At 45.4% G+C, this 16,147-nt stretch overlaps 2 protein-coding genes across 2 annotated transcripts; one reads left to right on the top strand and one right to left on the bottom strand.

The window, feature by feature from the left end:
* Window positions 1-853: 853 nt before the first annotated feature.
* On the bottom strand, window positions 854-10,401 carry HIF1AN (hypoxia inducible factor 1 subunit alpha inhibitor). The gene is made up of 8 exons (XM_054276556.1): window positions 10,078-10,401; window positions 8,884-9,134; window positions 7,513-7,661; window positions 5,711-5,856; window positions 5,120-5,226; window positions 4,665-4,728; window positions 4,327-4,437; window positions 854-3,192 (listed from the first exon to the last, which is right to left on the bottom strand). The coding sequence occupies exons 1-8, from the start codon at window positions 10,399-10,401 to the stop codon at window positions 3,148-3,150; spliced, it is 1,197 nt and encodes a 398-aa protein (XP_054132531.1). The 3' UTR covers window positions 854-3,147.
* A 2,041-nt stretch (window positions 10,402-12,442) lies between these two features.
* NDUFB8 (NADH:ubiquinone oxidoreductase subunit B8) lies at window positions 12,443-15,113 on the top strand. Its single transcript, XM_054276619.1, has 5 exons — window positions 12,443-12,527; window positions 12,697-12,823; window positions 13,414-13,513; window positions 13,975-14,130; window positions 14,832-15,113. The coding sequence occupies exons 2-5, from the start codon at window positions 12,705-12,707 to the stop codon at window positions 14,922-14,924; spliced, it is 468 nt and encodes a 155-aa protein (XP_054132594.1). The 5' UTR covers window positions 12,443-12,527; window positions 12,697-12,704; the 3' UTR covers window positions 14,925-15,113.
* The last annotated feature ends 1,034 nt before the right edge of the window (window positions 15,114-16,147 follow it).

Below are 16,147 nucleotides of genomic sequence, written 5' to 3'. Positions count from 1 at the left end.
AGTTCAGTGGAACACATGCAAGGGTGTTCAGAGATGATGATCCCAGCAGGCACAGCAGGGAAAGGTGAGCACCCAGAGCCAGACTTTCTGCACTTGGCTTTCCTACTCCCTTCACATTCACCCTGTCCCCCATGGGTGTGAGGAGAGTCCCATTTGTGGTGGCCCAGGCTGAGGCATCTCTCTCTCCCACAATGCCAACATCCTTCACCTACTATTCAACTCTTCCCTATTTTACTACATCTTAGCCATTTGTTCAGAATTAGTCAGCGTTTCACCAATGGTTACATTTCAAGATTGCTGTGGAGTTAATATTACTTAAAATAACTTCTGTTTACTAGGTAGAGAGGGCTTCATCTCCCAGGGCTGCTAACATACAGCACAGGTACACACAGGAAGCTTCCCCCCAAAATCTCAGGGACAATTGAGTTCATCAGGCCTGCTTGTGTAGTTTGCTCCATCATCCAGAGTATGGTGACACCATGCAGGTCAGCAGGGAAGGGAATTTTTCCCTGCCCACCAACACTTCTTGTTGACAGGGTACAGCACACCATCTTATTCCCAGCTTTCCTTTCAGGCTTCTGGAAGTAGTATGGTGAAAGATGTGAAGACACATAATAATGCAATTGGTATTGCTGTTTTGAAGGCAGTTCTGGAGACCAACAGCCTTAATCAGTGAAGAACACAAGTGGAGTTGTCAGACTGAAAGGTAGATTTAGACACACATCGTTATAGAGCTCTTCTACACAGCCACTCACAAAATAAAAGCCACACCACTCTGTTGTTCAACATTGGTTGTATTTAAGAACTACACTTCAGAAGGTACCATGTGTTTGTCACACCCCACCCCCTGCACACACACCCCTAGCAGAGAACACACAGCTTCCCAATACCATGGCAAGGGGCATTGAAAGCACAAGGTGAAAAGGGAAGGGGGAGGGAGTCAGTCCATCAGTGCATTGTAAATGAGCTTTCACAAAGTCAAGTGCAGCAAAACCTGTTCAGACACTTTAAAAGTTAGACCTTTGGCAAATAAAAGTGAAAAAAGGATCCTAAAAGTTCTGTAAGTACCATTCTCTCTCCACACGGGATATGAACTCCCACCCTGAGCTTCAAGAGTTGATGGTGTCTAACAAGCAGTACTGAAGACTACCATGTGCTGAATAAATAGCACAGAAATGGGATTTAATTTGACCATCTTTCAACAAAGGGCATGTGCCCAAGATTCTTGGGAAGGCCTTGCTTTTGGCCAGTCAGAAGGTTCTTCCCCAGTTGTCCAAAGGCTGAGCATTGATAAGCATCCGGCTGAGTGACCTTCGTCTGGATCTAACCACAGCTCTGGAGAGCCTGCAACATGGCAGTCGGACTACTCAGTGACACACTTTTCTTGAACAAGGACCCTGTAGCTGCCAATTAAACTTCATTTATTCTGACCAATAAAGCAGCCAGAAAACTTGCCTCAGGACCTCCTGTTTCCTCCTGCTTGAGAGGCCTTTCACTTTTGTGAAAGACAAGCCCACTGCAAGTGGTGCATGCACTATCCCAGCAAAATATGGGACCTGAGACCAAAGATGGAGCACTTCTCAAGTAGCACGTTACACTTTTATCAGAACCCACATCAGAACAAGCCCAGCACAACAGGGGAAACACTGGGAAGCCTCAACAAAACAAATTCTACACTTTCTGGGATGAGATACATGGCTATGAAACAGCTTCTCCCACCTCTAGCTTTTGGAACCCATTACAACCGCATCACAAGTACAAGATCTTTGCACCATCCCCCAAATCAGGGACAGCAGTGCAGCACACCTCAGGGAATAAAAAGCCAGCTTCCACATGAGCCTAAGGCTTCTGCATGGAAGAGGAGGAGGAGGAGGAAAGCAAAGTTATTTTTCAGAGTGATTACTGAGGACTCAAACAGAGGCTTATCTGGTTCCTGTGCTCTGGTCTTATCACTTCCCAGTCTGCCATGTCAAGTCCCGGAACACAAAAAGGATCAAGATAAACTTAATCACATTTAAACAAAAAGCCCTGAACTCTTTCACATGACTGTACAAGGAAGAGAACCACACACTGGCATGGATTTATCTGATGGACAGGAGCCACACAAAATCACACAAACGCGCGCACCTGTGCGCAGCCACACACACTTGAGTTCTTGCAGTTTCAGTAAAAAGGGCACTTTCCTGTGCTAGTCTCAGGAGCCAGCACCCTGCTGGGGAGAAGTGAGGCTCTGTACCTATCTGACACTGCGTTGTGACAGTTGAGCTCAGCATCCCTTGGAAATTTAATTTTAAAATGTGGCTTAATTATTCATGACTTGGAGAGTGCCCTGGCATTTATGCATCTCCCTTCATAATGCTACATCCCCTTCTAACCATACTGCAGCTTCAAAAGAGCAGGAGAGAAGCCTTCGCTCCCCAGAAAAAGCTGTCAGAAAGGAGATTTACCTAGACTCATACAAGACAGATGTTATTTGGACAGCATAGGATTTGGTGCTCACACACTAGATAAATTCATTCTGATCTCTACCCTGTACCACATCCAAAGCATAGATGTTTTAGGTTGAAGGAACTGAATCATTTGTCCAGTTGCTCAATACACACAGGCCATCTCACATGTTCGTTTCCATGAATACAAAAAGGTGCCAGAGCTGAGCAGGGACAGGTCCTCTAACAACAGAGGACTGTGAAACCTAACATTTCCCGCCTTATATCCACTGCTGCCACCAACACACAAACCCAGCCAAGAGGTCCAAACCCCATGAGGCTGAGGAAACAATATTGCTCCTGGTTATCCTCCAAGCTCTTCTTCGTATGCCTGAAAATCCTGAAGTAACACATCCACGTGCCAGAAGCCATGCTCCTTGTTGTGGCAAACAGGGCAGAGGGATGAAAATAAACAAGTTAGTGAGCATGAATCCAGCTTCCAGTAAGTGTAGACTCTTTCTTGGGAGATTCAGTTAGATGAGAGTGGAGGATGAATAGGGTACTAATGGTTTTGCAGTTCCAGTAGCCCCTTTATTGTAATGGGGCCAGGACAGGCCAGGAAACCCAACAGTCTGTTAAGTGCTGCGTGCAATACTAGCGCTCAGTATCTTCCATTGCTTGTGAACAAAGCAGCTCCAACATCAGCCAGGGGCACCAGGCATTAGTCATAGCGGCCCTTAATCATCGTATTCAACAAGGGACCCACCTGTTCAAATCAAAAACAGGTCATTAGCCAGGACAGTTACACAGAAATGGCAGCAGAGAGCCTGCTCCCTCTGCATCACAGAGCCCAAGATACACCTAATCACTTTCAAAGTATTTTCTAGAAAAACACTAGGGCACACATGAACACATTCTCAAAATACCCTACCAAAACTGCAGAGGTCTCTGTCAACACCTGACTTCAGGTGACACCAAAACATTCCATCAGAGTGGAAACATGCCCGAAACATTTTCACTTCCCACCTAACCTTTGTGATTTCTAAGTAGATACTATTGAAGGGAATCAATAATCATCATGGGTTGCTCTTTTCAGGGAGAGAAGGAACATTCTCACTCATTGAATCCTCTCTGGTCCCTGGGGTCACTAAGAGGGGGGGGCTACAGGGGTTTTTTTTTCAGTCAAGACCACTCCCACATCTCAGGACTTCCTAATCATCGAGGGAAGTTCAGAATGCTATGGCATTAAAATAATCTCAGAGGAGAGGCTAAAGACAAGTTTCTGCACAGTGGTAAGGATTACAGACCATGAAAGCATTTCTGTTCTTGACCTGCATTTCCACTTTCAGATGATCAGATCTTCAAAGGCATACTCCTAGTACCTCAGTCTTTTTAGACTTAGTATCTCAGGAGTTTGGTTTTTTTTTGATATACCAGATAGTTAAGACTGCAAAGAATTCAGAGATAAGCAAGAGACATGTTAAAGATGAAGCACATGACTTAATAGAGGAGATTTCTGTTATTTAAGAGACTTGGATTCAACAGGTGAAACAGTTTCAATTTTTTTTTGTATATAATGGGTATCATTGCTGCACAGAAGACTAAGGAGTTTTTGGGAACAACACTTTCCTGGAAGTGCCCAAAGTCAAAGTACACTTTTTTCCCACATGCAAGAACAACTGCTTCATTGTTTGTAGGGGTCCTTTCCATAACTGTAATTTTAAGAGCTTGCATTTTTGTAAGCAAATGACCTTCTGAAGACTGCAGGAAGAATCAGCAAAGAGCAATCCTGCTTTCCCACCCTCACTCTGGCACCTACAGAGCCAAGCAGCTGTCATCTCAAGTTCTGCATTATGCCTTAATGATTTCAACAGCAGTGACCACATGGTTCCTTCCATACCTCTTGTGGATTTCCTAGGGCTTCTCCCAGCATTTTCTCAATGTTCCTCATTATTGCCACTTTCTGATGAGCCTTTAAGGGATACTCAATTCTCTTTGGGGTTGGGGCACCCTGAAATATCAAAAAGAGCTCATTTGCATGCTTCCTGTATTGGCAGCTTATTCCACTGTACCCCAGTCACTCAGTTCTTCACACACACAACTCTGAAGAGGAAAAAGTAGCTTCCAGAAGCAAAGGACTTGGTGCCACGAAGTTCTCATATCGACAATGTGTGCCAATACATCTCTACCTGAAAAAATCATCTGAGATGGAGCTATCCAAGCTGTGCTTGTACTCACCTTGTACCAGAAGTTCACAGTGATGGTAATCCCCCCATTCAGGAGAGACTCAATGTGGTGCCACCTGCATGGAAATCACATAAAAAAAAGAAAAGAAACTATTGCTGTAGCTTATAGTGAAATACCTTGGATGATGAGTTCAGACAGCACTAGACAAGCCTGGCCCTATACCTCCTGCATCAAGATCTCAAAACTTCTGGAAAGTTCTCCTTACTTAAATATAGATCCTTTTATCACATGTTAGTGAGTACATGTACAATTAAAGTGATGTCAGGGAGAATTACTATTCCCATCCAACAGATAGAGGAGTTAGAAGCATACTGGCCCAAGATATCACAGAAAATACCACAGTTGCTGGAGAAGTAAAAACAAAATACTCTTAAGAGCCAACCCAACACTAAGCAGAAAACATTTTAAAACTCTGTTTTTTATCACAGTCCAGCTATCCTTCTTACCAGTACATAGGTATGTACAGCACATCCCCAGGACCCACCACCGTCTCATAGCCAACCACATTCCGGAAGTTTGGAAACTTCTCATAGTCAGGATTGTCAAAGTCGACCTAATAGGAGAAAACATGAAGAAACTCAGAAGAATTTCCTGCAATGACAAGCCTCATTATTGGCTCTCAGTGTCAAATCATCCTGGTCTTCCCTACACGGCTTTTACGTTTCCATTTGTATCTTAGCTTATTGTGAGGTCCTGCAGTACCCTCCAAGTACCATGTAGGTAGGAATCCTGCAATTTGTCTGTCAACAAATCTGTGTTTGACCAGTGATCAATGAAGCAGAACAGAGGAGGTAGCAACTGCAGACCCGTTGTGTATCAGTAAGAAGGTTTTTATGGCTCTAGCACTTGTGAGTTGGAACCAGACACAAACAGAAAACCACCAATGCGTTCCCCAATGCTGTTGAAAACTGAGCAGAGGTTTTGCAAAAGCTCAGCAAGTATTTTGCAGCTTTAACTCCAGTGCAGCTTCCTCCCACCTAGCATCTTTACAAATGCCCATTTTGGCGTGGAGCAGAGAACAGATCTGCTACTCTCACCTGGCTCTGTCTGTCACAAGGGTGGTGCACAGGATAAGGGTAGAGGCATTCAAACTGATCAGGAGGAAACAGGATACACCTCTTGTAACCCTTAATCTGAGCAAAGAAGTTCTGTTGCTCGTCATAATGAGCTGGTGTCACATTCCCTACACAGAGAGAAAAGAAAGTCAAGACACTCTCAGGTATGAAAGAGATGCAAGTTATATTCCTTGCTGAAGACAGAAAATATACTCCCACATATTCAGAAACTAAACAAGGAAAATGACAATAGGAATGTTACAAACACTCTATCATCAGCCTTTATTGAGGAGCTGCTACTCCACTTAATTTCCATTCTAAATCCATACTCAGCAACTTATGCTCTACAGGATTAGAATTTCCAGCTTGTTCCAATGAACAGCAGATGCTGAATGTTGATAGGGAGCTTCTTCATAAAACACTTCATTTAAATGACAAGTTGTGGAACAGACTGTGAAAGATTATTAGTCTAGAGAAAAGGAGTTCGGTGGTCAGATTTGAAAAAAGTCCCAGAAGTTTTTCAAGAAAACAAGTAAACAATCCCTGTCAATGGAGCTCCCACTAGCACCCGCTCAAGTCTGATTAACAGTGCTTGACTGCTGTCACTGGATCTTAAATTTAATAAAATCTTTAAATACAATGGGCTGTTTTCTACTCCTCACAAAAAACTGTTTTTCAGGCTGTTTGCCAATTCAGATATTACTCTCTTGGCCTGCAAGAATTAAGATAACAGTTAACCCCATAACTTCATTAAATAGATCAATAGAGCAGCATACACGCTGCTCTAAAGACATTCCTTTTCCTAGCACATGCTGGTTCAAGACAATTCCTTGGTTCTTGTGCTAACCTGTTAATAGAATTTTAGTGACTATATAGCCTGTAAGGAAGTGTTGGTCCACTGATTTTATGTTATGTTCTCAGCTAGTAAAACAAGTGGCAAAGACAAACTACTGTAGGTTGAGTATGACTTGGTGCAAAGGGGAAAAAAACATTCAGGTTGTGTAACTGAACAATTATAATTGGATATGCTGGCCACATTGATTATAGGCTCTCCCACTTCACAGAACAGTGTACATTTCTTCCTCAGTTATTGAGATTACTTTCTAAAAGAATGTTCTCCTTGTCAACAGCCTAGTGGTTCCTCTCTCTTCTAAGGCACTTGCCTCTTAGTCAGGCTCCACATGAATTTGGAATTCTATTCTATCCAAATACTTTTAGAATTTACCCATCTTCAAGTTTCCCACTGTCCTACAGGCTTTCAAGAAAAAAAATCAGGTCTTAATCAAAAGACAATTCCTCCTCACAGTGTACTAGCTCAAATAAGAAAAAAGGCTTCACAAAATAATCAGATTTCCTTCTGGGCATTGGACATACTCAGAAAAGCCCAGAAGTCTAACGCTGTTCAAGTTGCAAACCCTTCCGCACTTTGAATCTGCAGGCTTCGAGCTTTTAAAATCTACAGTCCCTGAAGCACGCAAACAGTAAACAGATCCCAGGATATGATTAGCAGTTACCAGAAACACAGTGCCACCAGCATCACACAGAGCCTTTCCATCAGCACATGACATTCAGGCATTCAGAGTACAGCCCTGGCAAAATACAGACTATTCCTTTCCTTGTTTCTCAAGTTAAGGTGTGACAACAGCACAAAGCTTTACACTACCTCCTCTGAAGGAACACACAGATCTAGGGGAAAATCCATTTGAAACACCTTCTGGAACTGAAATACAGAACTGCTGATGCAATCTTCTCCCTTTCTCCTTCAGTCTGAGGAAGCTATTTACCTTCCATGCCAATAAGAAGCAAGTTAGAAGTCAGCTGGCCCCAGCCACGTTTCCCTTGCTGCTTGTTAATCCAGTTCCAGTTGAAGCCAAGGAAATCCACTACAATCTTCCTTCCAACTGTGTCATTCAATGTTTGCTGTAGATATAGCCTGAATTGTCCAAGAGAGAAAGCAGGAATCAAATATTAAACTTTGTCATGAGCACAGACATACTCTGTCTCTTCAGAAAGATTTCAAAACAGAGAAGTACTTCCGAGAGATTCTGTTCTATCACTACACAGCTTCAACACCCATGGAAGAAAACAGTTTCAAAAAGTCTGCAAACTTTGCTGTAAGGTTTCCCAGTACACAAGAGAACAGATCTTAGTTCAACTAAAACAATTACAAGAGAAAAACATAATTTTAAGGAAGAACAACCCTCTCACAGAGCAGGAGGAGGAAACTCTAAACAGACTGGCCATTATCAAATAAATCCCTAGATGAATGCCACCCCTCTAACTCACCTGCAATATCAGTTATCTCTTCTAGCAGAACTACATGAGGGAAAAAGAGGGCTCAGGAGAGCCTGCACATTTCAGTATCAAGTTACTTAAAGCCATGTTTACATTTAGACATAGAGGATCAGAGGAATCTAACATCTGTACCAACAATCACAGTATTGCAGACTGCTGTCTGCAATGCTGGAAGAAAACCTATTTCCAAGAGCAAGGACTGACTTCTCTCTTGGAAAAAGCATACCTAAAGCTGAGAAAGAAGAGAAAGGCACAGATGACAAGTGGGCAGGATTGCTTCCAATTAAGACACAATTAAACATCTGTAATTCCTTTTAGAGGGCTGTGACTGAAAACACTGAGGGTTAAGCTGCTGACAGTTATATTCCATGTCCAGCTGAAGCTCCTCTCAGTGACCCACAGCTGTTTGTGGCACAGGCCAACACCCCCAGTCCACAGCACGTGCACAACCTGGCCTATATTCCCAAAGAGGGTTAGCTCCAGCTGCCTTGGGATGCTGAATGCCACAGCCTATACCTTTACATCAGACAACATGCTTCTCTACCAATACCACTACCTACCAAAAAAAAAGGGAGGCTTAATTCTTTCTCTATACAAACCCTGGCTCACACAGAGGAGGAAAAAATAAATAAATTCCCACAGCCAGTGTGAACAGTTTGTTTGGTTTGACTTCTCTAATAAGGTAAAAAAGCTGCTGTCAACTAGAAGCCCTGCAGGAAAAGCAGGATTATTAACAAGAAACAAATAAAAATTCCAAAAATTTCATGACACTTTAATCATCAACACTCACTGAAGAGAAACTTAGCTCCTACTTAGGTCTGAAGAAACAGAGAAACCTCCACACTCCACTTATCACTTACCTCTCAGCACTCCCTTTTTGTTGGATTTCTTTGAGTCTGTCCACAAACTCGGCAAACTTCATTTCTTCCCTACTTGACTTGGGCTTGAAGTTCTTAAAATTGGCCATTTTTTTCTCATCATAGTACAAAAACTTGTGTGTGCTGGCACTATACACTGAGAAGTCCCCATTGCCAATGTTTTCCAGGAGGTAGTCCAGGTCCCATTTAAGAGCAGGATAAACCAGATTTGTATCTGTCAGCACCACTGGCTCCTGGAGAGAAAGAGGAAGTTTATTGATTCAAAGACCTCTTGAACTTAAGAACAAACACATTCATTATTGCACCCACAAAAACTCCCCTTCAAAATGGGGAATTGGAAAAGGCATTTGAAGTAATCATATATTTGTTCTGGGGAGAAAACCAAGCAAGACATGATAGGAAATTCTAAGAAAGTGGTGGCCTGGGGCTGCAGTAAGCTCCTGGTAGCAATGGGACGACAGATTGCACTATCTACTTAACCAGGCTCTATCAGCAAGGTTAGACAAACACTAGCTAGCAACACTTCTGGGCCTGCTTGCCACGTAGCCAGGAGACACAGTAGATTCTGGCTGGTCACTTCCAGCCCCAGCTGTGAAGGGGAAAGTGCCAGCAAAAAGATCCCTCTGAATCCAGAAACAGAACTCATCTCTTTTCTCAGAGGATTGCAAATAACCACCATCAAAAAAACCGACCATCTCTTCTACAGCAAAAAAAGAAGCTCTACAAAAGGAAGACAAAGTACATCGCCTATCTCATACAACAGTAGTAAGCAACCTAACCAAGGCAGCACTGTGTTCCCAAGCTGTGCATACACAACTTCTTGCAGACTTTCCTTAAAACATCCAACTACCGAACCTACCAAAAGGAGACTGAGCTGGTACAGAGCCAGTACGAGAGCCACCACTGCAAAGGACCCTTTACATCTGTGGTCGCTGGCACTTAGAAAACAATCAATATGTGCCCAGGGGTTTCTACAACGTTCCCACAACTTCCATCCCGACAACAAAGGGCTTAAAACAAACGTTTCCTGCCAATTTCACAACTCAACGCTGTAGCACCGAAGAAAAATGTCCACTAGAGCAGACAGGAACGGGACAGCGGCTACAGCAGAGCCCGGGCGGTGCCCGGGGCGGACACGGCCGGGATGAGGCGGTGCCTGCGCCCGGGACCCCTCACCTCGTTCTCGATGAGCTCCTCGGCGCGGGGGTCGCTGTGGCTGAGCCGCGGGATGGGCCGCGTCTCGAACGAGTAGCGGCGGAACTGGGAGTCGCTCCAGCCAGGCCCTGCCGCCACCGCCGGGCCCTCTCGGCAACCCGCGGCGGCCGCCGAGGAGGAGCAGGAGGAAGAGGAGGAGGAGGAGGAGGAAGAAGAAGAGGAAGAGGAGGAGGACGAGGACGAGGCCGCCGCCATCGCCGCCTCCACCGGAGAGCCCGTCCCAAGGAAGGCGGAAGCGGAAACTGCGCACCCATGGCAACGCCGGAAGCGGAGGGCAGAGGACATGGAGAGGGAGGAGAGCGGGGCGGCGGCGGCAGCGCCCCCGGGCGGGCGGAGGCTGCAGGGGCTCCGCTGCCCCGGGCCTCGGTCCCTTCCCGAGGCTCCCGGGCCCCGCCGGGCGCTGGGAGCGCAGCAGGGCCGGACCCGCTGCAGGAAACAGCAGGACCGGCTCTGCAGCCTCCTGGCCGGGCCCCGGCCGCCCCTTCCTCTGAAAGGCGGCGGAGCGGGCGCCAGCGCTGCCCTCGGGCATTTCCATTGCCCACGGAAACAGCAGCGCCCGCTGACTCTGCCCGGGAAATGCGGGAAATGCGCTGCGGAGCTCTGCGCCTGAAAACGAGATCCTTAATTAACACTGGCTACAAAAAACAATGTAGCACTGTCTGGTGCAACTGACATCCAGCTTGTGGTGGCGGCTACATCATTTTAGCAGGATTTCATGAACTGTGCGACTGAAGCTGGAGCCGTTCAATTATTTTCTTGTATGTTTATTAAGTGAGACAAAGTCTACATTTGGCTTTTAATCTGCAAACAGCAAGAATGATGATCGCTATTTCCCAAGAATGTACACCACATTAGGCATCAGCTCTGGAGAAGATTTTGGCCTCTGGCATACAGTGGTTTTCATCTTACACTAGCTGGGATTTGTTCTGCCTGCACAGAACTTTGCCTTCATGAGAATAATATAATTTCCCTTTGTCCTGCCAAAATTTATTAATATACTTAGTTTCTGGGAAAATGAATGTTCTCTTATGTTTTAAATCCTTTTCTGCTGTACAGGTTAACAACATTTTTTACAGTGTATTTGCAAATATATATGGGTGCTTAAGAAACTTGAAACACAATTGTGGAAAACTCAAACATAATTCAGAAAATAAATACCCAGTGGTGAAGAGCTGATGTTAGAAGTGGCTGACCACAATCCAAGCCTGAGCCCAAGTCAATGGATAGCACTGCCAGTGCTATCCTCACCCTGCTGTCCCCACAGCTCGCTGGGCTGCAGAGGTGGGACAGGCTCCAAACGCTGCTCCATGGAAAACAGCAGCAGCATCTGCCCTGGAACTTTGGACTCTGAGTTAATAACTTTATTAGATAACTGAATAACTTCACTGCATACTCATTTGTAAGGGAGTTGGCTGAATTAAGATACCATCCCTAAAATGACATCAGTAGGCCTTTCTTTGGGATAAGTGAAAAGATCCTGTCCTTTATCTGCAACAAAGCCCCCATCTCAGGCATGCTGTGTCTCAGACATAGTTTTATGGTTCATCACTATCTTCATTCAATTATTAGGTTTAAAATTAATGCTGTTATTAGGAGGAATGGCTTTAATGACAAACTGTCTGTGATAGTTTTTGAGCTGCAAAGCTTTATAATGTAAATCGTTATAGAGGCATTACCCATTATGGCTGATGTGAATAACTGAAGGAAAATGAGCTCAACTACCACAGAGTTTACATAATGAAGTAAACTGCAAAATCCTTTAATGCTCATATTGATTTTATTTACAATAATACATTGCTTATATTTGAAGAATCACATTGCTAAATTAACATGCCATTTCTGCTGTCCACCTTCTTCTGGCTCCATGGAGATAAGACGATTACATTTGGGTATTGAATTTAATAATATTGATACTGATACAAGGAAGGCGATTTGCATAACGCCGCCGGGCACGGCATCGATCCGATGAAGCACCGATCCGCAGGAGGCTCCCCGTATCTGGAGGGCAGTTCCTGCCATACATTCCCGTTGCCCCGCTTCAGACGGTGACAGACAAAGCGAAATATCGCAACGCTGCCTTTTCCGTTCATTGCCCCCGTGTCAGTATTGCACCCGCGGCCGGTCAATTCCGGCCCAGGCGGGGGCCGGTACCGGCAGCGGCCCGAGCCCCTGAGGGCTGGCCCCGCCCCGAGCCCCGCCCCGAGCCCCGAGCCCCGCGCCCCGCCCCGAGCCCCGCCCCGAGCCCCTGAGGGCTCGCCCCGCCCCCGCCCCGCCCCCTGCCTGCCGCGGCCGCGCCTGCGCGCTGGGGGTGATGGCGGCGGGCGCTCTCCGCGGTGTCCTCTGGCCCCGGGCGGCCGCCGGGCTCACGGCGGCCCGGGCCGCCTTGGCGGCGCCTTCGGGGGCGCGGGCGGGTGAGCGGGAAGGCGGAGGCTGGAGCGAGGGGCCGGCGGCGGGGTCGCGATGTCTGGGGCGACGGGCCGGTGGTTGCGGGGTCGGGGCGGGAGGGCGGCTTGACCTCCCCGGGCCGGCTGCGGCTGCCGGCGGGGCCCGCGCCCACTGTGCCGCGTTCCTGTCCCGCAGCCTCGGAGATGTCCAAGGACATGATGCCTGGGCCGTATCCGCGGACTCCGGAGGAGCGGGCGGCCGCTGCGAAGAAGTACAACATGCGGGTGGAGGACTATCAGCCCTATCCCGACGATGGCTTGGGGTGAGTTGGTGGTGCCGTTGTTCCGCAGCCGGGGCCAGTAGCTCCTGGATTTGTGGGGATGTGCTCATACCTCCTGGTGAATGCCTGCCTTTGCTCTACTGTGAGCTTAGAGCTTTGAAAACACTTCAATGTTTTAAAATAGGAACGAATGGAATGAGTTAGAGCCTATGTGAATAAAACACGAAAGACTTCATGAGAGAAACTTGGGAGACTTTACATGCTGTTGTACTGCAAGGCTAAGTGGGAGGAACTGAAAGCCATGTCTAGAATAAAGGTTTCAGGAGATGTTTAAATGTTGAGGAATACTTTGACATGTGCCAAAATAACTAGGTTTCCATTTTTGGTTAAGCTTGCATTTTCTTTCATCTAGTAGAGCCCAATAAGGCCAGTTTGGGGAATGCCATTTGTTGTGGTGAGTGGTGTCAAGGTAATTATTGTTGTGCTAGTTGTTTTAATGAATTTCAAAAATCTATAAAAACAAAGTAGTATTTAATTCCATTTCCTTAGGCCTGTCTTATACTATCTCTGACAAATTATATCTAAATTAGTACAGATTTCTTTATGTTTGGTCTTTTGTTTGTTTCTCATAGGTATGGTGACTATCCCATGCTCCCTAATAAGTCTCAATATGAGAGGGACCCCTGGTACCAGTGGGACCAGCCAGACATGAGATACAACTGGGGAGAGCCGGTAGGAGCATCAGTTCCACTTCTCAAGTTCCTCACCAATGCTCCTGTTACTAAATTCTAACATGCACCTCTTGTTAGTGCTTTCTGGTGAATCCTTCGTGTGATTTCGTCACCAGTGCTGGTGTGTGTTGCCTGTGCTAGCAGAGACAGTCAGTTCAAGGCAAAGTTAGGCTTTGGCCATCTGTAAAATACTGTAAAAGTACTTAGGACAGTTAACATATTACATATGAGAAGGGAGACTTAACAAACGTAACTTTCCCTGCAGGAGTAATTTTATTTGCCTGATAGGACTCAGTATGAGACTCTGGTTCAGAATTGATTGGCAAAGAAGCCACCATTTTAATAATGTCCTTTTAGTGCAGCTTCTTGCAGTTTTGTGAATGCTGTAATGTGCTGCTTCCCTTGAGAGAAGCAGCCTGACCACTGTTGGTAAATGTGCAATTGTTTTCCTTTGTTCTTTAGATGCACTGGGATTTTGACATGTACATTCGGAACCGGGTTGATACATCCCCCACTGTTGTTCCCTGGCACACCATGAGCAAACACTTCCTGCTCTTTTTGGGTACAATGCTGATCATGTTTGGTCTAGGAGAAATCTACCCATCCTACAGGCCTGTGGTGAGTGAAACCTGAGGATAAAGGGAGAAAAAGAAGCTGTATTTCTGGTTATTGCCAATGCCCATAAGAGTGGTTTTGCTGAAGATGAGTGATGGGTGTGAATGCAAAACTGCTGCTGGCAGTGGATGGGCCAAGGGATGTCCTGTGGCCTCATCTAGCCTGAGTTGTTCTCTTGGCTGGCCTGGCTCAGCTCACAGATGCTGCTTCATAGTGTGCAGTTCCTGTTCACAGGGAACTAATTTGAGCTATGATTCTTACAGTATCCAATCTTTGGTCTAGGTATTCTCCTTCCCTGTGTGTATCTACTCATGTGAGATGCTTTAACTCTTCTCTTGCCCTGTGTTTTTAATTGTATCTCTTGAGACGTATCATTTGGGAAATGTACTCTTGAAAAATGTGTCTGAATACACAAGCAGCTTTTGCAATATGTTATCCTCATGCTGTGAGATAAAATGTTGATTAAGATTAAAAGCAAGACCGCCTTGATGTTTCTGTTAAAAAAAATAATTTATGCAAGGAACCCTATATTTCTGAATTTACTTTCCTCGTACTCTAATATTCTAGCTGAAGCACTTAAGAAATAGAAATTTAGGTCATAGATTACAAGTCTTCATTTGGGTAGGGGTGGGATGCGATGAGACATTTTGCTCTTACCCCTTAATCTGCTTGGTGAATTTGCCACTGTTTGTCTGTCCTTGCAGGGACCGAAGCAATATCCCTTCAATGACCTGTATCTGGAGAGAGGAGGAGACCCCAATAAAGAGCCACCAGCAGTGATACACTATGAAATTTGAAAGTTGTTCAAGTGCTGCGTTTCCGTCAGTTCTGCTGGGGAAGAAATCTTGTCTAGTGTTCACTGGCATATGTTAACACTTGTTCTTCAGTGCTCAGCTGCTAACTGCAGTGAAATATATCAATGACACCTACTGTCCTAGTTGTCTTCTGTTGCTTTGAGAAGGCTGAATTACAGCTAATCAAATGGAGTAACCTTTGCCATTTTTCTAAATGCTGTAGCATCTATAGGGCAAAATTATGAGTGCAGACCTAGGACTGCTGGTCATTTATGTGTCCTGTGCACAAACATTCCTCACCTGTGCCTATTTATGTAGGCAGTACTGTCTGTAACCAAGGCATTTAATGCAGGTGCTGCTGGGAGTTGGAGTGTCACTGTATACTGTAAAATGACAGGCAGAAACAGATTGGCGAGTGCCAGTCCTTGGGAGTCATGTACTGTGTCTGCGCTTACTGGGACTTGACTTTGATCTCTTCCAGGTCTAGATGCCCTCTCAAGTGAAGTTTGCATAACCAGTAGGAAGCACTTGTGAGGCACAGAGCCTTGCAGTGTGTAGCTTGAAGCTGACAGCAGAGCTGTGTGGACAGCAGCAGTATGGAAAGGCTAATGAGGAAGTTCAGCTCTGGCCAGATCTGCTTTGATACAAGTGCACAGGTGCCCATAAATGTTCCTTTATGGCTTGAGTTCATCCACCTGGCTTGGAGTTACATCTGACCCATGACATCTGCCTGTTTTACTGGAAACCACTGGTCTTGGACCTCCTATAGCTTCAGCAACAGTTTGCTTGGGAAAGTTATACATACAGTTATATTAAGCTCCTGAATTTCTTCAGCTACACTCTAATGTAAGGGGTTTTTTTCCTCTTGTTGCTGGAGGAGACAGTACCTTTAGTACTAATTTACAGTGAATCTTCTCTCAACTGTGCCGTGCTATGCCTTTACCCCACTGTTTAGTTGCAGGAGTGGGTGATCACAGAAGGCTGAAGGCTTGGGCCCCTCTAGGTGCTTCCTATAAACTGTGCTCTGCTCTCAGCACCCTGTCACAACTTGTAGTTTTGTGCTTTAAGATAAGCAGGTACATAAGGACAGTGATGCATGGTTTTTCCATCTGTACAGATTTTAAACTCCAAATTCTAAAGAGACTGTTAGCTTGATTTTTGTGTGTGGGTTTTTTATAAGGATATATGTTAAAGGAAATTATAGGATTGAATGCTAGAACATAGTT

This window comes from Melozone crissalis, unplaced genomic scaffold (genome assembly GCF_028551555.1).
Source record: "Melozone crissalis strain CALT ecotype California unplaced genomic scaffold, PUWL_Pcris_2 ptg000019l_1, whole genome shotgun sequence".
Taxonomy (NCBI): Eukaryota; Metazoa; Chordata; class Aves; order Passeriformes; family Passerellidae; genus Melozone; species Melozone crissalis.
Note: the sequence above shows the minus strand (reverse complement) of the source record. Positions and strands in the feature narration are given on the sequence as shown.